This window comes from Ursus americanus, chromosome 3, assembly GCF_024610735.1.
Source record: "Ursus americanus isolate L20-20 chromosome 3, mUrsAme1.1.p, whole genome shotgun sequence".
Taxonomy (NCBI): Eukaryota; Metazoa; Chordata; class Mammalia; order Carnivora; family Ursidae; genus Ursus; species Ursus americanus.
The window spans coordinates 67,437,191-67,460,855 of NC_142129.1; the positions used below are offsets into that span (position 1 = coordinate 67,437,191).

Sequence of the window (23,665 nt, forward strand, 5' to 3'; positions counted from 1 at the left end):
AGGTTTACTAATACCTTACCCACCAATTCTTTTTCTTGTGTTCTCCATTATGTTCCCCATTATGGCTATCATCCCTTTTTCCCATCACCTTTCCCAAAACCAAAGTAAAACTTTTATAGTTCTCTTTGTTAATGTGGAGAGGCATATTCCTCCTGTAACTATCCAGGTGGTTAACTTCTAAAACAATACCCTAATGATGAGAATAGATAAATTTTACCTTATTTCCTTCTTCTTTGAATTGGGGATTGATTATTTTTACAAAAGAATAAAACAACTGCCGAATTCTGGAATCTCCAATAAATGCAATATGTTTATCTACAAGGCAGTTCTTTGCTTCACTGAAATCAACAAAGAAACATTAATTACAATAAATAAAACCAGCATGTTAGCATTTCAAAGCACATTGTTTGTGACGAAAGTAGTACAGGATTATCATACACACAGTTATGTTGCTTTAGAAATAGGTGGCCAGGTTTGTTTAACCAACCAGCACATGGATGATCAACTAACTCTACAATGATCAATAATTACAACCCTCATTAAGTGTTTAAGAGATACTCTAAGTATATTAAGTGCTTTATATCCATTTTCTCAGAATAACTCCATGAGGTAGCTATTCAAGTCCTAAAGCTGGAGTCCTTCACTCACGGGCTACTTATTGTCTTGGGCCTGGTTCTCTCTCCCCTGAGATAAAGAAGCTTGGACAATTGCTTTCCCCCCCAATGCTTTTGGCAGGAATCTTCATTTGGGCTCACCCCCCACTCCCACCCCCAACTCTTCAGCAATTCTCTACCATCATATAGAGAAATACCATATAGTATTTTCTTTGCTTCACCAACCTCTCTTCCCTAGATATTAAGATCCATCCTAGAAAACAACAACAACAACAAAATGAAGAAACCTTACCTGATTTTGTATTTATGCATCATGCAACTGTGAGGTTGCCAAACTTTCTCTCCAAGAAATCTGCCACTTGAGAGAAGGTATTCACATGAATCATTGCCTGTAACAACAGTGTTGTAAACAATAGTTACATTTTTATACATTGATTATCTGACCGCATGTAAGCTCCTTGAGATGAGAAAGTACAGTTTTCTATGTTTCACTATACCTTCTAGGTGGATATTACTCATCCATGAGAAGCACAGTAAATATCAATACATTAATATTCAAGAGGATAAGAGCCACTAATGACAGATGCTTCACTGTAGAAGAGATTCTTAATTCTTAAATGCTATATTCACTGTTTTGGCAGTTCCTTCTGCTTCAATCTTTTTTCTAGGGACATCATCTCAAACTCAAACTAGCTCTTATATCTGTTTACCACTCTTAGTTGAGAAAGAAAAGTTTAAGAAACAAAAGAGAAGACTTTGGAAATGACTTCTTATTCAACTATTATAATGTATAGTGCATTCACACAACTGGAAATACAGTAATGAAGGTACTTTATAAACCTACTCCCTGATTTTTCACAACTTCCCTGTGAGGTAGTATGCTATCCCTATCCTGTAAATGTGCAAACAGAGAAAAACATTTATTCAAGAACTTCCTATTAAGTTTACTAAAATTTCATCCTGTTATAATTTACAAAGATAATACTTAAAACTATGTTTGCTACATCGGTATCAATAACAAATGTAGATTTCACAGTTATTAATATTCAGCCCCTCTACTTCTCTTGATGTTCTTGCCTTCCTTTCCAATCATCAGCCAACTCCTCCCAGTTTGGTTGAGGCTGTCACGGTTTCATATAGAAAGTTCCACACCTGGGAAACCCCTCAGTCCTGTATAAATAGGACAGATAGTCACCCTATTTCCTTTGGCCATTTTATTAGACATTAACTTACATGACTCAAGGAGTTTAAAAGGGAGTTGGAGGCATTTAAAAAGTCCACATATGTCAAATGGATAAGGGAAAAATGATATATTTAGAAAAACCATGGGGGTACACTAAAATATACATATTATTTAAATTAATCTCTAGTTCTTTATCAACAGTCACAAATAGGTAAGGTCAGGAGAGAGGAAAACTATGGTACAAAAATGGTACTGAACATTTAGGGTGGGGATAGAGAACACCCAGCGATATTTAAAGTAGAAGAACACATCTCTCTTTCCAACTGGTTATCCATTTATCTGGCCAACATACAGATAAAAGGTGATACAAATACAAGATAGGTATGCATAAATAATGAAGGTGTTGTTATTTCAGTGTCATAAATTCTAAAATAGAACAGGAAGGAAAAGTGAAAATACTGCATTGTTGTGCTGGTAGAAAACTGGATAGGGAAAGCAAAACATCAATTATTAAAATATTAAAATTATATATGTAGCCTGTGCAGGGTTTTTTTTTTTTCGTATTTCAAAGTTTTTCTAATAACATCTCTCTAAGGAAACTATAAATAATCAGTTCTTAATTCTTTCCAATTATTAAAAACTAATTCTAGTTCTAAAAAACAAAATTAAGCTACATAAATAATCAAGGAGTAAAGAAAGGACTATAAGAACACACAATTAAGTTATTTTTCCAAAAACATCCTTCTGCTTCATTCTTTTATAATGGTTCTATACTAAGATCCTATTAAAAATCTAGTAAATGTTTATAATTAGAACAAAAATTCCATATTCATAGCATTTCTACCTCTTTAAATACATCTATAAACCAAGCAAAAAGTTAGTAACATCTATTTTCTAAAAAACTTATAAGAAGTTGCAAATAACTAGGTATTAATTCTGTGGACTCTTTCTTCCTTTTCTTCTTTCTCCCTTCCTTTTGTTGTTACTTGACTTTTGTTTTCTAATAGAACTTGCACTACACCTTCAGTACGTGGGATTATGTTGTTTGTTAAGTATCTATAGGGTTTTCAATATGGTCTTATGAAGATGGAAGTACAACACCAACATCTTAAAATAACCAGTATTTTCTCCACCAGAAAATGTGTTTAAAAATGCGAAGTTCTTTTTTTCCTCAATACTACAACTCACACATTTTTAGTAGTTAGGTAGTGGGAAACAACAGCTCTAAACTGATGAATCCATGTTAGAGCTCCCCTCCCACCCCCGCAAAACAGATTAGGAGTTACCACTAACCAAAGGCACTATAAACACCATATTTTAGAAAACACTGGTCTCGGGGCGCTTGGGTGGCCCAGTGGGTTAAGTGTCTGCCTTCAGCTCAGGTCATGATCCTAGGGTTCTGGGATTGAGTCCCGCATCAGTCTCCTTGCTCAGTGAGGAGTCTGCTTCTCCCTCTGCCTGCTGCTTCCCTGCTTGTGCTCTCTCTCTCTGACAAGTAAATAAATAAAATCTTAAAAAAAAAAAAAAAAAAGGAAACTACTGGTCTTTCCAGGAAAGAAACTTAATTTGCTAATGAATGCAAGTTGACGATGACTCTTCTTAATATATTTTATGAAGCAAAGTTTGTTTAGTAATCCATGTATCTGAAATCGATAGCCTCTGTATCATATTGGTTGGGGTTCTGTCAGAACCTAGAAATTGTATCAGCTATTTTAACAGAGAGAATCTAATATAAAGAATTGTTAGAAAAGTAAAAGAACTGCTAGCTAGACAACTGAAAAGGCAAGGGACTTTTCTTATACTTGTCTGAAAAATAATATAAATAGTGGTGATAATAACTACTATTATAATCTGATTGAAAATAAATTAACCTAATCTAAAAAACTCCCACAAAATTCCATACTCTAAAACAAGTTCTCTTTTCCTGAGAAGTACTTTTGGACCAGATCACTAAATGTAACCTAGATGTTAAAATAAGTTTAAGTCCCGCATCTTTATCATGTATACTAAGTATACATAAATATCTGCTGGCACATACTTCCCTTTCAAACTCCACCCAGAAAAACCCCAAACAAAAGAAAACAAAAAATCCCATTCATTATTTTCATTTGTCTCAAATAATTTTGATAGCTAGTTTAAAACAACCAGTGTGAGATGCAAGTTGCCAAGTGCTCAGATAAGCTAGAAACACAATAAAAACAAAAAAACACAAACACACACATACACAAAACTAAAGGGATAGAACTATCTATTTCAGCTATCTCCAATACTAAGATTATCTAGATGAATGGCTGTCTTCCTCTTCAGTCTATTATTTTTATCATAAGCATTTTGGTTTGTCAATCTAAAGTCTCAGGGTTTTATGTATAATTTTTCTATAACAGAAAAACACTAAAAGCAAACAAAATAAGTAAAAAGACACACACATGTCCAAAAAAAAGCTGAAAAACAAAATACAACAACTAAAGAAAATATCTAATGTGCTAAGTAAACCAAAGCTTATATTTCCCTTTGAATAGAATACCTCTGGCATACTGTACCCTTAGACTGGCTGAATCATCCTACCAAAGCTGTTTCTTACTATCAGTCATGAAAATATCAGACCATAAAGTTTTTAACATGATTTGTAGAATATTTTGTTTGCCTAAAATTCAGCAAGGTTACATTTTGGTCTGTGTTGAAAAATCACCTTCTACATTTTTCTTTTGACAAACTAGGAGTGCCTTTATTACAGGCGGTGTCATATAGATCAGGATCTTTCTGGCAAAGAGAGAAAAGGCTAAGAGACCTAGAGTTGCTTCTTTCTTAATTTCTGAAGCTTTGAACCTACTTTTCTCCTAAACATTCAGTAATATTTAATATTTGCATTTAATATGCCTGGTGACAGAAAGGAATTAGATTTCAACAAAATTAAGGCATTTGAGACAAGTTTACTTTATCAATTAAAAAATTAAAATTTATCCAGATTGGAACTACCCTTAAGGCTTTAGATACAGGCCTCTTGTCACTGAAATGATGTTTTTAATCTGTAATCACAATATTAATGGACATTTTGATTTAGTAATGTTAGAGACTGAGAAAATTCAGAAAAAATATAGTTAATAGGATTATTTTTAAAAATGTCATTCTACTATTTTATGTGAAAGTAATATTAATTTAAAAAAACCCTCTATTTTCTAAAGTTGAGATCAGAACCTACTATTAGAACATGATATTCAATGAAAACCAAAAGAATCAAATGAAAGGAGAAAAACAGAAGGATATAAGGACTCCGAAAATCTATTTATCCAATTACTGTTTATGGAGTTCTTACTATGTGTTAAGCTTGGATGATTTAAAGATGAATAAAATACCCTTGGAAGCTCACAGTTTGCGTGGGGAAGATGGATACAAATTATTATGATACAACAGAAGTACATACTAATTGCTATAGAAACACTAAATTCCTAATTCTTGTTTCTGTGGTGGTGACATTTGAATCAGACCCTGAAAGAAAAATCTGTACTTTCTTTTAAGGAGAGAGGTCACTGCAGGCAGAGAAAACCAAGGATTTGTGAGATACATAAAAGGGCAAAGCATTTTGAGACTGTGAGCCTGGAGTTTAGAAAGAAGGGAACAGATAAACATAGGTAATAAAAAGTAAGCTGGTCAGATTTTGAAGTTTTACACATTCAACTTTTAGAAAATCATTTTACTTGAAAAAGAAAAGGAAAACTCTTGACTGGTACTGTGAGGCTAAATTAGTGTTCCTAAATGATTTAATCCATGTCCCTCTGGAAAATGCTTTATCACTCCAAATTCTATACATCACCACTGTCTAAGAAGCTCTGAGAAAGGCAGTCTATAACCTAATGGCATGAGGCAGACTAACTGGGTTGTAAATCCTAGCTCAATCACTGACTAATTGTGTGTCCTTAGGCAACTTAACCTCTCCTGCCTCATCTTTAAAATGTAAATAATACCGTAATTCACTGGATCTAAGACCACTGATTATAAGACACATCATTATTTCATGTAACACTAGGAAAAAATGTTATCAATTAAACTTTGACATGCAATAAAATTTTAAAAATTCATCCTGATTACAGAGATGTCAAAAATGGGGGTGGGGGTGGGATGGAGGATGAAATATGGTAATTTTATCTACCTCACAGAATGGTTGTAAAGACAAAAGGAGTTCAAACATGTAAAACCCTTAGTAGAACAGCACCTGGTATGTAATAAGTACTTAAAGTTAGCATGTAGTGTTTGCCAAGCTTTACTTTCTATGTAATTCTTTCTTTCTTTCTATAGTTTGTAAAGCAAGAGATACTGAACATGTGTATTCAAACTGCATTCACTCTACCTTGCTTGAGGCATCCGCACACCCACACATTGGAGACTTTAATATAAAGCATAAACCTCTGTATCTAATATAAAGTCCTTTCTTATTCTAAAGATTTATGATACTGTGATTCAAGTGTAGGGTTATCTTTGTGTGAAGAGCATTACATTTCACTCAGTTTGACTCTGCCAAAGCCTGAGGATGTCCAAAAACTTCTTGGTAGGATCATTACTTTTCCCAAACAGTCTCTGGCTCAAGTTCTTGACATTCAGTCTGGGCAAGTACACACACCAGGTGTACTGCCTCACACTGAAGACTGAAGCACCTACGGAAGCTGATGACTAGCTTCTGGAGGAGGCTTTATAAACAACCCCAGATTGCTACACTGACTCATACAGTTCCATTTGACATTCTATTTTCCCGGCAGATGACAGACCTTGAAAGAATGAAATATAGACGCTAACTACAATAATTAGTATCCAAGCTTATCAAAAGACAAAACCACAATATAAAAAGAAAGGGGGGGGACCAGATGTATTTACCTTTAGCACTGTAGCACCACAGTTATAACATTTATCTTCACTACCCTCATATAGACAAAATCGAGTTAGGTTACTGTCATCTTATACCAAACTAAGATAAAATGATTAATAGCAGTTAGGAAATTTTCTTCAAAACGACCACAAAGTAATGCATCAACATTGCTAGTTTTATTTTACATATGAAAGTGTCTGACTTGTGTTAGAGCCACTGCAGATGAACCAAAGCCCAACCAGATCATATGGCTGTGACCTATAGGAGGGTGAAAGAGAAAGGCCAAAAGGGTATGCATTTTAAAATTGATTCAGTACATTTTTATACAGAGCTATTCATCCAGGATGGTACTAAAGATTTTTAATCCTCAAGAACTGGAGAAAACAAAGCAGCAAAACTGCTCAAAATGTCCCACACTTTGAAAGATCTCCTGAGATAAGAACAAAGCTTGGATTCCAATACCCCACTTACTGGATATTTTGCCAAAGTGGGTGCAAAGTTAAATGGGAACAGCATTAAATGTGCACCTGTCCATTACACATTACATCTTGACCCATTAATCTCATAGTCACCCAGAGCTGTCCAGATAATGGCTTTGATAATACTAAAAGCCAAAAATAAAAGATCCTATCATTATTAATTTCTCTCAGCTTGTCAGCCTCTCTGCTAGTGGCATTTTAACAGAGAAAATTAAAAAAAAAAATCAATCAACAAGGACAAGTAAATATCCCTTGATTACTGAAAGATAATTCGTTCTGAAATAAGGAGTTCATATTTCCTTTTCCCCTTTACACCAATTTCAAAACCCACATCGAAGCCTCCTTTCAAACTGCTTCCAATGTTAACTTCCTTGCCCACTTCGACTCCTGTCAACCCATAACTTCTTTTCAAATTATCTGCCCCAATGCCTTTACTTTGTAAAAAGTGTGCAACCAGAACCCTTGAAACGCTTCTGCATCACAGAGGCTGGGTGACACCTCCTCCATTTGGCCAAGGGCATCTTTTGCCAGCTGTCGCCCAGGCGGCAGAGGAAAATGGGGCGGCCCTTGCCGCTGTCCAACAACAGCTCGGCTCTGCAGTACAGGGCAGAGGCCGGATTAAACAAAGGCTAAAGAACCTGACCCCTAGGGCGCAGAATCGACGACCCCAACTCCTAGCAAAGGTGCCCCTGCCAGGGCGGCCTCCGCCTTCGGCGCCACGGGCTGGCCCCCGAGGGCCGCGGGTCCGACCTGGTGCTCGCGAGGCCCGGGGCTGGCGCGGCTCCCCCGACCAGCTCGCACAGGAGCCCGGACACCGGCAGCAACTAGCGCCAGGCCCGCGTCTGCTGCCCCGACCGCAGCGCGAGCGGCTCAGGGGCCCCAGGACCACGGGCCCTTCTCTAGGGGCAGCCCGCACTGGGGTCCGCTCAGTCGGCCGGGGGCGCCGGGCCGCAGCCGGGGCCACCTGGGGGCACGTGGGGGCACCGCCTCCCCCGCCGGCCCGGCGCGCGGGCTGGCGGGCGGGCGAACGCGTGAGCGTGGGCGTGTGTTGGGCGAGGGGGGCGGCCTCCAGCCGCCGCGTCGCCTCCTCCCCCGGCCGGCCCAGGCAGGGGGAGGGCCCGCTCACCTCGGTAGCGGCGGGAGGCGAGGTGGCACGCTGCGAGGAGCAGCACGGCCACCAGCGCCAGCACCTTGGCGCTCCTCACGCTGAAGTAGTGGTTGATCTCCCGCTTGCCCAGGTTGTAGGCCAGAGCCGCCATCTTGGTTCCTCCATGACAACAGTGCGCGGCGGAGCGGGGAAGGGGCGCCGCACAGGGGCAGCACTGGGGCTGCCGCCGCCGCAGCCAGGCGAGGAGCCGCCGCCAGCCCCCGCGGCCGCCACCCGCGCCTCCCGCGGTGGGGAGCCTGACCCCGCCGCCGCGGCGCCCCGGGCCTCCACCTGCCCCTCCTCGGCCGCGGCCGCCTCGGCGGCTTTACCCCAGCCTCGCCACCCCTGCTCGGCAGTGCCGGTTCCCCAGGCGCCCTGGACGCCTGTCTCCTCCCCTTCCTCCTCCTCCCCTTTAGCCTCCTGCCTTAATAGCGGCTGCGCCTGCGAGGGGGGTCTGGATGCCCAGTGCTCCGGGGTCACGGGCCCCAGACGGCTCTCCGGGGTCACCGGGTCATGGGCGCCAGCGGGCGGCGGCAGCGGCAGGGACATGAGGATGTGAGTAGAGGGGACAAGGGGTTCAACCTAGCCCGAAAGCGAGCCCCGGGGCTTTTTCCTGTCTTCCTGGCCACTACCTGAGCCCAGGTTGGGGCAACAGAACTACAGTTCCGGAAGAAAAGTACATGTTATTCTACCCCCCACCCCACTTCCCCAACACACCCTTTCCGAGCTTTCTCCCCTCCCTGAACCTGCCCAGCTGGATGTAATATCCCCGGGGCTTATGGTCAACCTATCTGGTCAATCTGGCCAATCCTAGATGCTTGTCAGGTGTTGAAACTGCTGATAGCCCTAGCGTCCAAACTACGAAGAAAACCAGTCTTAACTCTTAAACTCACTTTCTTGGCCCGTTTCTTTTGAAACTTAAAAAAAAAAAAAATCCTCTGTTTGCCCAATTCCAGTGGGCGAAGGTACACCGAAGTACAGAGTAGAAGGTACAGAATGAGCCTAGCTTAGGTGTTGGGGGGAAAAGATCCTCACTCTTCATTTGTAGTTACGTAAGGGTCGGCTAGGTGGATGCGCCAAACATTAAAAAGTGTGCTCATGACAATCATTCCTGCTCTAAAGTTGGTTACTGTTTTGTGGTTATCGATAAGGCAAGCATGCCTTTGCTTTTATTAAGCGCTTGTTATCCCTCACTCAACTTTTTTTTTTTTTTTTTTCTGGTCTCTCCTGTGCGCCCTTCAGATGGGAATGGTTATTTACATTGCTTTCCTATCTACTTGCCTTGGTTAAAGTGAGTCACTGGTTAGTTGGGGTGTTTTCAAGTATTCTTTACAACTTCCCCATTTAGCCGCTCCTGAACTTGTGTTTATGAGCCCCTCTTAAAATTATAGAATGTTAGATTTGAAGGGACTATCGAGATCTTGTCATCCCAATTCTTTTCATCCAAGGACTCTTTTTAATATTTTTTCATCCGTGGACCCCATATCTTGAAAGATTTTGTCACTTAAATGAAATCACATACATCACTGTCATGGACGTAATGCTAATAAGCAATAAAGTTAAATAAGTGTACAAACACTAGGCACTGCTCCCTGGAAATGGTCGCTTAATTTTGGCTGTCACTCTTCTAATCCAAGGCTGATCACATGCTGGAGGAATTAAATCAGATATTGTAAAAACCAGATAAATAACTCTGCTAACAGCATATGGTCCGCCAATAACATCCTAGAAATTTCTATGATGTCATCAACAGCAAATTAGAATTTCTGATCAGCGTGTGATAACCAGTGTTAGCCTGCAGGGTTGATTTAATGCCTGCCAAAAGTAAAGAAACTTGACATTTTATTTAATTGCAATTTCCAGAAGGCTTTCTGAAATATTGTAAATAGCTTGTGGACTTCGTTCTTCCTTCCCCCTAGTTTAAAGATAATCCCTCTCCTCTGCTCTAAATCTCTTCCCATTCCCCTTTCCAGGGGTGTTGATGACTCCATCAGTCATCCCCATGTCAATCATCCTCTCTCTGTGTCTTCTTTAAACTCTCCCTCTCTCCTGCCTGTTTCCCTTCCACCAGTGTTTCTCTTTTTAGTGAAATACATCCATGGACTCTCTGTTTCTGTGTGTTTACTTCTCCATCTCTCTTTTCTTCTCTGACAAGTATCTAGAAAGAGTAGTTGACTTTGGGGTCTCCACTGGCTCCACTCCCATTCTCCCTTCTAAATAACTCTCAAATATGCTGCCTCCGCTCTATCCTCTTGCGGTTGCCTTGGTTAAGGCATGATTTCTTGCCTGAATTTCCTATTTCTTTAACTCATCTTCCTCAATTCCGGCTCAAAAATCCAATCTTACTGCTTCTCTGCCATACTTCTAACCAGACTGAACTTTTCAAAGCTCAAATCTGGTGATGTTAAAAACTAGATAATGGCTCCATGTTCATTTGCCTACCCCTGAACCATCCAGAATGTTTACTAATGCTCTGCAAGTTACCTCACCCCTTAATAATCTGATAAAAAGAGAAACCATCTGATAGGAACACTTTGAACCGTGCATTACTTAAAAATTAAAGCAAAAACAGAAACAACTACCACATTTATCCCTCTTCTTCTAACCAACTATCTATTTCTCATTTTACCACAGAAGATCATGGGGATAAAGAGGACAGGAAAACGAGATGAAATGGAGCAGCCAGAACAGTAGGAGGAGCACGATTTCGAGGTGAGAATCTTCTGGTATAAACTGTTTCTGTTTCATTATATCCATTCATTAGTTTATATTGATCTAATTTTTTGTTATTTATATGCATAATTGACATATAATCTCAGATGTGCAATGTAATGATTTGACATTTATATATAAAGTATTACAAGATGGTCACCACAATGACTCTAGTTAGCATTAGTCACCACACATAATTAACAAAGATTTTTTTCTTGTGATGAAAATTTTTAAGATCTACTCTCTCGCAGCTTTGAAATACCCAATACAGTATTATTAACTATACTTCTTTTCTGATTTGAAAAATTGTTTCTTCCTCTTCCCAAAGCTGTCTCTTTTATCTGTGTCTTGGTATACCCGTATCTAAGAACGTGGTCTCATAAGTTTCCCTTCTTTATTTCTACCTTCAATTTATCCCTCTTCACTCTTTGTGCTACATACAGCCTCAAAAGTTTCCTATTTAAAGCACCTTTCCTAATTCGCTACACAATCTCTCTGCTCCCTATCGAACTTCTTGAAAGAACCATCTGTGATTCCCTTCCCTTCCCTTCCTTTCCCTTCCCCTCCTTTCTTTTTTTTTCTTTCTTTCTTTCTTTCTTTCTTTCTTTCTTTCTTTCTTCTTTCTCTTTCTGTTATTTTTTTACTACTTATTGATTTTCAAGAACTTGAAAACTTCCTTGAAAAATTCCTATTACTTAAACCGCTTGTTCAAATGTCAACCACATCGTAAATGACCAAATCCAATGTCTTTATCACAGCTTTATCGTTCTTCCCTGAGCAGCATTGTTGGAATATTTGCTTTCTTAAAATCTTCTCTTTTTGACTTCTATGATACTACAGCCTTCTGTCTCTCTCCTTTCTCATGCATCTCCAAGAAGAATCCTCTTGCTTTTTTAAATCCTTGTATGTAAGTACTTTTCAGAGTTTTCTTGTTTGCTTACTTTTCTTCTTGGGGAACCTACATTACAAGTTGGCTTCAACTATCACACTGGATCTGTGCATGCAACTTAGATTTCTCTCATGTGCTCCAGACCTCATTCATATATCTCAGGGATAGCTTTATTGAGTATCTCATGGTACTTCAGACTCAATGTGTTGGAAACCAGTTTTATTTTCCTTCAAACCCATTCATCCTATTACGTTTACCATTTAGTTTATTGACACCACTGTTCCTCAAGTCATGCCTGCTAATCTTTGACTCATCTTTCTCCTCTGCCTTATTTCAAGTATGGGTTTTCAGTTGGGTGTGTGATCACAGATGAGCCATTGGATAGTCAGAACAATGTACTAAAACTTCTATTTATAGTGAATTCCTGTTAAAAATGATTTAAAAAGACAATTTAAGTGATAAAAATAAACTTCACTTAACACCTCATGAAATGGATAGCTCCTTTCACAGAACTGCAAAATGTGGTGGAAGGCAAGGAATTTTTATAGGATAAAAAATAACTAAGGAAGAGGAAAATGAGACAATATCTAATTGGCTGGAGTCACACAGTCAACTTTGTTTGGGATGAGAAGAAACAAGGAAATAAGTATACAGCCCAGAGCTAGCTTGGCACTTGCAGATTGGCTCACTGCATTTCTGGTTAAGTGGGGGCATTTACAAAGACACAAGTGGGGGCATTTACACAAGTTTTGGTTTGCTGATATGGCACCCCTGTGCAGGAATGGCTTATCTTGGGCCTAGAAAGTTATTTCAATATTCCTAACTACAATAAAATAAGATTTTATTACTATTTCATATAAGTACTTCCCTGGTACTCTAACTTGGTCTATGTGTAGAGTCATGTCAAGTGCACATGGAAAAAATCCTGAGGAAAGTGTGAGAATTCACATTTGTGAAGAGATCAACAATGGCTCACTTATTTGTGGACTTTAAGCATATTGTGCCTATGAGCCTAGCAAATGGATTCACAGATTATATTATCTACTTTTACTTAAACGCACAAAATAGAAGGTGACTTTAAAAATCCCTATGGTGGATGGGAATTGAAAATTATTCTAATTATAAAAGCACTAGCAAACAAGAATGTATAGAATGGAATCTTCTAATACAAGCTCTTCATCAACTACATTACATGTTTTTTAAAAAAGGATGCCTATTTGTCATATATGCACATATAGATATATCAGGTATATATGTAGGTTATATATCATCCATGACATACACAGACATGGACAACTTAAATCTGTAAGAAATCAGAAAAAAATTTGAAATTATCAAGATTGTTTGAGATGAGAATTTACATTTGCTCATTATAAACCATAGATCTTGCTGTAAATCTGTGGTGCTTGGAGGTGAGATGCTACTAATACGAAGCCATGGAAATTAATAAGACATTTAGAAATTAAGCATCCAAACAGGAATTAAACCACTCTCTTTAAGAGCAAAAAAAGTTTGTGAGCACGTATGAATGTTTCAAATTACATGTGTTATATTTATTAGTAGAGCAGTACATTTTTATAACTAAATAAAAATGCATTAGTTGGAGGGGTGCATGCTCAAATTTTAACTAATACTGAATGCACAGTCAAAAACCCCAAATCACTTACCTAGTGAATTACCATATCCTGTTTATTCTGGCTTCCTCAAAGCTCTTTCCTTTTCCTAGAATGCTCTGGTTCAGGCTCCAACCTGACCATTGCAATAGGTTCCTACTACTCCTTTTTCTAATATCTCAGTTTTTCAATCTCTTTTTTTTTTTGCCAATTGCTGCTAGAATTACTTGTCTGAGGCTTATATTTGGTCTTGTCGTTTCCCTGCTTAAAACTTTAGGGGTTCCCTGTCAGGACACAAAGAATTCCCAGCCTCTTGTCATGTTGACGGTTGTCTGTGGTTTGGCCTAAACCACCATGTCTTCTGTTTAGCTCTCGTTTCCTTCAACCATGCTAACCTACAAGCCAGGAACATTATATATCTATCACTTTTCTCCTCCTCTAACCTTTGAAACATTTTTTCCCCTGCACCTCACATCCTACTTGTTTAAAACCTGTCGTCTTTTTTCCCTACTTCAGCTTTATTTAGGTATGATTGACAGAGACAATTGTTTATATTTCTAGTGTTCAATGTGATGATTTGATCTATGCGGTCTGTGAAATGATTACCACAATCAGAAGAATTTTCTCCTTTAAAGCCTGCTCCATTTTGCGTCTTCCATGAAGTAAGCCCATGGCTCCTTATGGGAATAGAACTCTTTCCTTTCTCTGATTTCTCATAGTACTTTGTTTCTGTCTGTGCTTAAGGATGCAACCGGCACAGGCACCATCCAATCAGAACAAATATCTTCTTTATTTGTGCATATCGTGTGTATTGGGAAATTATCAGCTCAGTCTTGTGGGATATATCCCCCTGTGCTTTATAATCTATTCAGTTATTATGTTTATCTTTGTCTTCTTCATTCCCCTCCTTCTAGATTTTATGCATTGGAGCAAGGGAGTTAGTACTTTTTGTATTTTGTAGAGAAAACTTGTGAAAGACTTGGAAACGGTCCAAGATATTGTGGCTGTCTTCAACGGAAAAGTAGGCATTGTCCAGATTATCTGATTCTATCGAGTCTCTGAATCTTTTATTGTCTTTGAGTTATTTTACATTGCTCTAAGTTATATAATACTTACAGTAATGCAAATGATTTTTGTCCATAGAAATGCAAATTGTATCTCATCGGGATTCAGTTGATTATTGCTCTGTGGATACTGAGCAGTTTTGAAGTTTTACATTTGTTAAGCAAATTTATTTCGCCACTCCTAATGCCATATATGTGTGGTTCTTTTAATTCTCCTTTGAACCAATTGTAATATCTTCTGGTTCCTTCATTAATTAATGAATTAAATAAAAGCTTTGACACATGTTCATTTTATATCTGTATGAAAGTCATGCTATATCCTTTTCTAAAAATTATCTTTTAATATATGAATATGCCTTGAACTTAATAAATATTAATGTTTCTTAAATCCAAATTAAAGGTCATTTAATGAAGAACACTGGAGAAAATTGAGACACTTTTCTTCTAAGAATTTTTGAGACTACGTGATAGATAAATATTTTCCAAACTGAATTTTGGCTTGTCTGAACAAGTGAATAATTTCCTATGGTAGATTTAAAACTTGCTTTTATCACAGTGAATTTGAATATTGGCCTTTGGAGTCTTTGATCAAGTTGAGTGTACCCAAAACAAAACCCAAATATCCAATTTGTGTTTACTCAAGTATTTAAAAACTAATACAAAAAAGAATAAGAAATTCTAAAGTATTATTCAGTTATTTTATTGTATGTTTTTAGTTGCATTTTTTTTAATTTGGAAGATTTTACCTTGAAAAAATTATACAGAAATCTTCTCAGGAATCATTTGAAAGTTGTATAAGGTAAAAGTTTCATACATGATATCATTAGTCTTAAATATAAGAAACACATCGTGAATGCACCTTATGTTCACATCTGTCCTTGTCTTCAGATTGGGAAATGCGTGAGAGTGAACTCAGGTCTCGGGAGTTTTTTTGTCTAAATTCTCTGCAGATCCCAGTTGTATTCTATTTCTCCCTCTTTTCCAGCTTCTATCTTCTTTCCTTCTGCTCCAACTGAAGTGTTTCCAAATATCGGTATTTCTGAGAAAGCTCTTCACTACCTACCCTTGGATTCTCATTCACTTTACTGGTTTGGGCAAAGGTGAAATCAGAGGAAATGAGAAAAAAGTGGACAGATTGGAGACAGACTTTAGACGTGAAATAGCACTTGCTGATATGTGGGTGATGAAGAGGGAGAACCAAGTTGACTTTGTTTCTGGCTTGAGCAACTGGTGGCTTCCGGGATGGGATCATTTACTGACATGGAGAGACTGGAGCAACAAGCTTGGGAAAGATTATCATAACGTTGTTTTCAGTATCTTCTTGTTTACACTCACGTATGTTTAAGAGTTAAAACCCAGAACATACAGTACATACTAAATTTTCATGTGTGAAATTCTGCTGCACCCACCACTCTCAACACCCTTTCTCTAGGACAGGAAAAATGCATGTCGCACTCCATTCCAAGTTGCACACTTTTTTTTTCTTTCTAGATGAAATCAACATTTTTTTTGTAAACAGTTTTTAAAGATAAAAGGGGGGAGGGATGGTAGTGTAACAATTATTTTGCCCTAGGTCTTCCTCAAAGGCTAAGACAAATTCTCCTTTCTGTAGAATAGTTGTTTAAATTAGCTGGAAATTCACAGTTCACTGCTTTTTAAAAGGCACCCCATCCCTTAGGGAAGGAGAATATGAATATCTCCCACTGTTTCTAAGGTGAAGGATGTTAACCATTGATCAGATCAGAATGGAGCAGCTTGAAGGGGAGAAAAAAATTCTAAACGACCTGCCTGGTTTCACAGCCCTTCTGGCCCAAATGGTACTGACATTTTCGTTAAGCAGGTTAAGGAAAACAATAGAGGTTAATTAACTTAGTGGTGTTTCAGCTGAAATGGCCGAAACTGCCCTAGGCCTCAGGTAAGTCTAATGTTGTTAGTAGCATCTTGGCCCTCCACTTTACACTATATCACTTTTGAAGGTCTGTAAACAAATTAGAATCGCTTTTTGTGTGGGGCTGTGTAGCTCCCAGGAATGTGTGAAAATGTATTAGGTAACGTCTGTAAAGCACTTTAAATGATTTATTCTTGAGCCAGTTTTTCCTAAGGGATACTTTGTCTCACACGCTTCTAATTGCCATCTAGCTAGATGATAAAGAGCAATCTTCAACTAAACACTTAGTGGGTTGCCGGAGATGACTCATAGATCTTTTACTCTATGCACACAGAACATATACTTACATTTCCCATCATGAAATTCTGCCTTTTTAACTAGCATATTTTTCTTTTTGGTGACATTTAGATATCATTTTTGGTTTGCAGAAGTGGCAGGTATAACTTTGTGGTCGTTAGAAAAAAAGTTTTTACTACGGGGGTAGAATAATGTAAAAAGAGCGTAGGTTTTGAAAGAATGTTCGGGGTTTGACACCTGGCTTCACCATTTACTAGCTAAATAATGTGGCAAATCATTTTGCCTGTTGAACTTCAATTTTCTTACTTGTAAAATGAAGATAATAATACCTATCACTCAAGGTTGTTTTTATGACTAAATGAGTAATGTGTGGTTTTTGACACTTAGGAGATGCTCAATACAAGATCCTTCTTTCAGAGTTCATTGTCACTGGTCAATTCACAAGCAATTGTTCTTCAATTTGCTCTCTACCAGTCAATATCTACTACTTAAGGTATATGTCACAGAGACCAGGTGTTTAACAGAAAATAGTCGAGCACTGATACATTCCTTTGATAATTAAATAATGCTTGATTTAATCTGTTAAGCAGTACCGCAGTATGTTATCGAAAGGTCTGCCACCCACCTTTTTGCTTTATTGCCAAGTTTTAAATAATTTCGCTTAACAATCCACTCTTTTGATCCTAAATAATCTCTAGAGATTATTTTTTATCTCTGTCCCTCTCTCTCTCTCTCTCTTTCTCACACACACACACACACACACACACGTCTGGTTTCATTATGTTTGTTTACATAGTTCAGCAAAAGGTATTAACTAACCATATGTGCCTCCTTGAGCATTCAGTATTGAGCAACTCTGCAGGGCAAAGAACTAAATTCTGCTGAATAATTTCATTAAGGGATATAGGATTCAATCATTTTTTTTTTTTCCTATCCCAAGATTAGGAAAATCTATTCACCAGGATTTCATCTTCATTGCTTGTAGATTCCAGAGAACTCCTTTCTACTTGAAGTCCCAAATACGCTGCAGTTCCTGGCCAGCCAGTGAGTGATGCTGCTTATGACCTGTGAGGCTGTAACCATAGAACAGGTACCAGACCAGTGTTCTTGGGTGGTACCTGGTTTACGGTTTCTTGCTTTTACACATAAAGTACACTTGCTTCTTAATGATGGAATTTTTGTAACTGATTAAATGTCACTTATGTTCAAGTATGACTCTCAGGTTAGGACCTTGTGTGACAGTGTCATAGTTGAAGACAGTAAAACTCTCTGTTGGGGTAACACATACTTTTTTATAAGAATTTGATACCTGGTGAAAGGAAAATAGCTTCTTATTAACCCTATGCAGGTAACTTTCTTTTCACGTAAGGTATAGAAACTCAGTACATGTAATTGGTTTTAAATTCTGAAGGAGGCACTAAGCCTTAGAAGTCATTTTTAAAGGATTTCACTTGATGTTGAGAGTTAGAGTTTGAGGTAAGTTATCAAGTAAAAGAAAGGACTTCTTCATACAAGTATCAGAAAATAAACTACAAATAACTGTCATCAGGATTCCAAACCAAATGGTTTATGATTTAATTTTGATTAATAATTTGATTAATTTTAATTTATGATTAAATTTAGTTCATTTCATTCATTTATGTATTTATTTCTTGTTCTGCTACACCTTGGATCATCAGGCTGCTTTCGTGAAATCATCTGCTTCTAAAGTAGAACAGGTCTTGGAAATCCCAACCGTTCCCGCGTGTATCTGACAATTGTTCAGGCAGTGTTATCTTTACGCTTTAGAGTTGCAACTCATGAGCCAATTTATTGAAATATCAACAATTAAAAGAACACAGTACAGTCCTTTCTGTGAAATTCTGAGATTGTCCTTCTTTGTTGAAGATACAAATTTTAACCTCTTTGCCTTTTGACAAGCACCAGAAGATAACAGGAATCACAAGACTAAGTGATTATGGTTATTTTACCATGGTAATGAACAATGCCAACATTGAAGTGGATATAATTTCTACTGAGTACAGGACATAATTTTTTGTAATAATATGATTAGTATTTTTCCCAGGAGTAAGAATGTATTATGAACAGTGAGAGCGCTGGCAGATCTCCAGGGCCTTTGGATTCATTCCGTTCTACATACAATCTCAGAAACATGTATATGAGTATTATTTTATCTATGAAACTTACTCTTTAATTTGACCACTCTTTTGATTAGTTCTTACAATAGTGTTGAGCTAATTGAGGAATATAGAACATGGCAAGAAAACAACTATTTGGGGGCATCACTTCGTTTATAAGGCAAAAGAACATATCTTCATGAACTTCCAGGGCCCTTATGGGAAATTTTTAAAGAAGTTTTACATGTAAAGAAAAATCTTGAAATTTTAATTTTTCTGAATCTGGGATATGATCACAGGAAACCGAAATCAAAAGAGTTATCAGAGTACTTTAGCTCTCCTATTATGACAGGATCAGGTGTGCCTGAGAAACAATAAATTGGCTACCTATTAGTAAAAGTGATAGTACAATATTCTAAATGACAAGAAAGTAACACAACTGAAAGGAATCTTAGATCTTTCAGAAATAAGGAACTTTTTCTTTTCTTTTTTTTTTGCTTAATAATCAAGGGCTTGACAAAGCATAAAATACAGAAGACTGTTTTGATGGGATATGGAATTTCTGCCATACAGACAGAACACAGAGAATGTGGAAGAGTAACTATTTACTATTCCTTGTTAAGAGAAGGTCAAATAGTTCAAGATAAACTGTCATTTTAATATATAGAAAAGCAAATTCTGGTTTTGCATTAACATTATATGGCAATAAGGGATTCATGAGCTCCCTGCTCTACTTTTTAAATTACCTTACAAATAAATTCACCAAAACTGAGTGCACTTTGTCAAAACTTGAATACATTTTATTTTTTTTCAGACTCATTGCTTGCAGTTTGAGAGAAATACAGTTTGTTTTTTTCTGTCCAACTATAACTTTCTATATCTATTAAGTGTTTGTCTCACACAATCATCTTTCACATTCTGGAAGAACCAGACTTTTTAAGACAAAGCTACTCTCTGTTCCTCGAAAACAAAAACACCTTCCATTGCCTTATATTCATAGTTGTAGTTTTCTGCGACAATTGCTTTGGTCTGGTCTTTGATTACCTGTATGGATGATAACTTGCAGTAAAATTAGCTAATTTATATTTCATGGAGAAAACTGGAAGGGGAACGTAGAAGTATCTATCATACACTGTTTAGCACATTGGCAAAACTCCTAAATAGGCACATAAAACTCTCTAGAGTCATATACACTTTTTACTTTTTTAAAAAATTTTTACATTTTATTTTATTTTTTAAAGATTTTATTTATTTATTTGACAGAGAGAGACAGCCAGCAAGAAAGGGAACACAATCAGGGGGAGTGGGAGAGGAAGAAGGCTCCCAGCAGAGCAGGGAGACTGATGCAGGGCTCGATCCCAGGACCCTGGGATCATGCCCTGAGCTGAAGGCAGATGCTTAACGACTGAGCTACCCAGGCGCCCCTAATTTTTACATTTTAAATTAGCAAAATGAGCACAATCATTAACATGACCAATAAATATGCCCACTGTAAGAAACAAAAACATATGTATTAAAAATATGTTGAGTGACCACATTTCAATATTATAGTTCACTTAGAAATTGTCTAAGTGTCTAAGGTTAGGCATTAAATAACTGCATTTAAGAGTAGCCCAGGATTTTAAATTTAAATAAGTATCTTGGAAGATAGTTATCATATGGTTTCACTCATTTATGGAACATGAGAAATAGCAGGAAATCGGTAGGAGAAGGAAGGGAAGAATGAAGGGGGTTTAAACAGAAGGGGGAATGAACCATGAGAGACTATGGACTCTGGGAAACAAACTGAGGGCTTCAGAGGGGAGGGGGTGGGGGATTGGGATAGGCCGGTGATGGATATTAAGGAGGGCACGTATTGCATGGTGCCCTGGGTGTTATACGAAAATAATGAATCATGGAATACTACATCAAAAACTAATGATGTACTGTATGGTGACTAACATAACATAATAAAAAATTATTATTATAAATAAATAAATAAATATCTTGATTAAGTTAAGTAGACATACTACAACTTAGAAAATCATTTATCAGAATTAAAATTTAAGAATTTAGGGGGCGCCTGGGTAGCGCAGTCGTTAAAGCGTCTGCCTTCGGCTCAGGGCGTGATTCCGGCGTACCGGGATCGAGTCCCACATCGGGCTCCTCCGCTATGAGCCTGCTTCTTCCTCTCCCACTCCCCCTGCTTGTGTTCCCTCTCTCGTTGGCTGTCTCTATCTCTGTCGAATAAATAAATAAAATCTTTAAAAAAAAAAAAATTTAAGAATTTAGATCCTTTATGTTCACAGAGCTTGGGAGTGAGAGCTGAGATTCCCTGTATCAATTTGACTTAATACTTGTTTCAGGAAATTCTTGCTCAGGAGGATAAAGATATAAACCAATAAACAATTTTACTATTTGCTTTAGGAAATTCCTGAAAAGCAGTTTATCCATATGATTTGTTCATCTGGCCAAACAGCTCTGTCTCCTATCAGGATAATAAATTGCTCACTTGGCCAAATAGGTAGCTTATAAAAAAACATTTACTTATTAAGACTCATGTCAAGAAGCTGGCCTTGCTATATTTCTCAATCCTAAACTATTATGTCAAGGACTGTCCCCCGTGTCAATTAGTTTTCTGTCTTGACAAACTTGCCTTCAACTACTTAAGCCCAGATCCCCGAGCCCTATAATTATCCTCCCCTAATTTTCCCATTTTGAGACATTACTAGGATCTCTCAAGGTGGTGTTATCCCTTACTGCAGTAGGCCTAATGAACTTAGCTTTGATTGATCAACAGAAACTGTGAGTTAATAAATGTGTATTGCTTTAAGCCTGGAAGTTTGTGGTGATATTGTCATGCAGCAATAGCAAACGAATACAACTGCACTGATAAAACTAGCAGAGAGTCAGATAGCTGTTTTCAAACCACAAGTTATCAAAGTCCCCTAGATTGTGAAAGACACAACTTTATTACATGAACTTGTGTTTTTATACAAACCTGCTTCTGGCCTTGAGGTTCCTGTAAGAAATTTTTAAGGCTAGTTTTACATGTCCATTTTTTTTATTTCCTGAGAAACTTGGGAATATTAGAGTTATAGAAGTGTTTATTTTTCTTTATGAACCAATTAGAACGGAGCAATTTGGATTTGAGAGACCTTATGACTTATTTATATGCTTACGAGGTAGGTAAACATCAAACACGCAGTGAGAGGTAAAAGTTTTTCTCAGTTACAGATGCATGGACTTGCTGGGAGCTTGCAGCTTTAGCTCCTCCGCCTCAGTCATAGGTTAACAATAAACACAGAACCATGACAACCCACAAGAGCAGATCTCGAAGGGATGTTCTACTTTCAGTGAGAATAAAAGTTTTCTTGACCGAGCTGAGTTCACACATAACGAACAAACAAACAAAAGGTTAACAAAACAGATTCTTTATCATCTCTCACCTAACAGATCCCCATAATGTCCTTACAGAATCACCTAGTAGTTAGATCATAAAACTGGATTCCCAGTGAGGAATAACTTGTTGGCTGTGCAGCAACCAGACTTATATATACATGGGGGGCTTTCTTGACCATGAAATTAAGACTGGCCCAGTGGTCCAGTATACCCACTGGTCCATGGGTCCAGCTGTGGAGGTAGACAAGACATGAACAGATGAATAGTCTTGGCCAAGGACCAGCAAATGGAAACAAAAGCTCCCACAGTGTACTCATAATGGTTTAGCTATTTTAGTATTGATGAGTTTACATGGAGAGTAGGATGGCCGAAGGACCATATTACTGATGACCTTGAATGTTAAAAAGTTGACAGTGTATCGTCATTGGGTGTTAAAATATACTTCTTTTTAAAAAGGTAAAATCATAACGTTTTTACAGATATAAAACTGAATAGATGTTAAAGATTTTATTTAACTCATTAATGAGTAAACTGGTGAGGTGTCATAAGTTCAAGGGGGAATTATTAAAAAAAAGGACACATTCGTACATCAGGATTGTTGAAATAAGTGTGCAATTGGAGGTAAAACTGGCCTCATGGGGGTGGGTGGGAAGGGAGGAAAATTAAGTGACTCTCCACCAGACAGAATTTACAAAACTATAGACAATAATTATTATGCATTGTTATTGGTTATCTATATCTTACAAAATTGTAAAGTAACTCTCAAGGACTAGAATCAGGTACTCGGAACAGTGTGACTAAATAGTAGGGGTTTTTGTTTTTGTTTTTTTTTACATTGAAGCATAATATTCCCCTACAATGAGATTGACTGACTTGATAGTAGAAAGTAGTGGGCCAGACCTGAGAAGTGCTTTAGGAATAGAAACTATACAATTTGGTAGTTGCTTAGATGTAGTAAGTGGGAAGGAAGATTCAAAGATCATTTATAACAAGAGTGGCAATTGCCAAAGTGGTTAGTGATTGCTTCATGTGGGTTAGGATAATTACCAGCATGGCACTGGGGACAACGAAGGGAAAATCGAGGAAGTATTTTAATAATGGATCATTTTAGAAACTCAAGTTCTGTGACAGTCAAAAGAGGTCTTTTGGTTGGGAGAGGGAGTGTTGCCATCCACTCTATTATCATTAGACCCTCCTTTTTAATGGTTTCCTCAAGTAGTCATGTAATCCAAGTAAAAGGAGTGTGCTTGCTGGGCCCGATAGCCCCTGGGTAAGTCCTTTGGCTTTCCATTTTGGAATTGACTTAGAATGTATCACCTTTTCTGATGCACTTGATGAGGAATCATTTCTGGACCTACAGATAAAAATCAGGAGGGAATTTAGGAAAGTCCTGAAATGAACGAGGAAGATACTACTCAGTTTT

At 37.8% G+C, this 23,665-nt stretch overlaps 1 protein-coding gene and 1 long non-coding RNA gene across 2 annotated transcripts in view; one reads left to right on the forward strand and one right to left on the reverse strand.

Annotated features, from left to right (window-relative positions):
- CASD1 (CAS1 domain sialic acid O acetyltransferase 1) overlaps positions 1-8,845 on the reverse strand; it is a 49,162-nt gene extending 40,317 nt beyond the window's left edge. The window contains 4 exon segments of the mRNA XM_087861072.1: positions 218-338; positions 907-1,003; positions 8,261-8,528; positions 8,531-8,845. Coding sequence (XP_087717198.1) covers positions 218-338; positions 907-1,003; positions 8,261-8,528; positions 8,531-8,830 — 786 coding nt within the window. The 5' untranslated portion in view covers positions 8,831-8,845.
- The window catches only part of LOC123789276 (uncharacterized), a 57,677-nt gene continuing 42,262 nt past the window's right edge, over positions 8,251-23,665 (forward strand). Inside the window, exons 1-3 of the long non-coding RNA XR_015724014.1 lie at positions 8,251-8,372; positions 10,916-10,993; positions 17,730-17,788. This is a non-coding gene — a long non-coding RNA (uncharacterized LOC123789276). The remainder of the gene's footprint in view (positions 8,373-10,915; positions 10,994-17,729; positions 17,789-23,665) is intronic.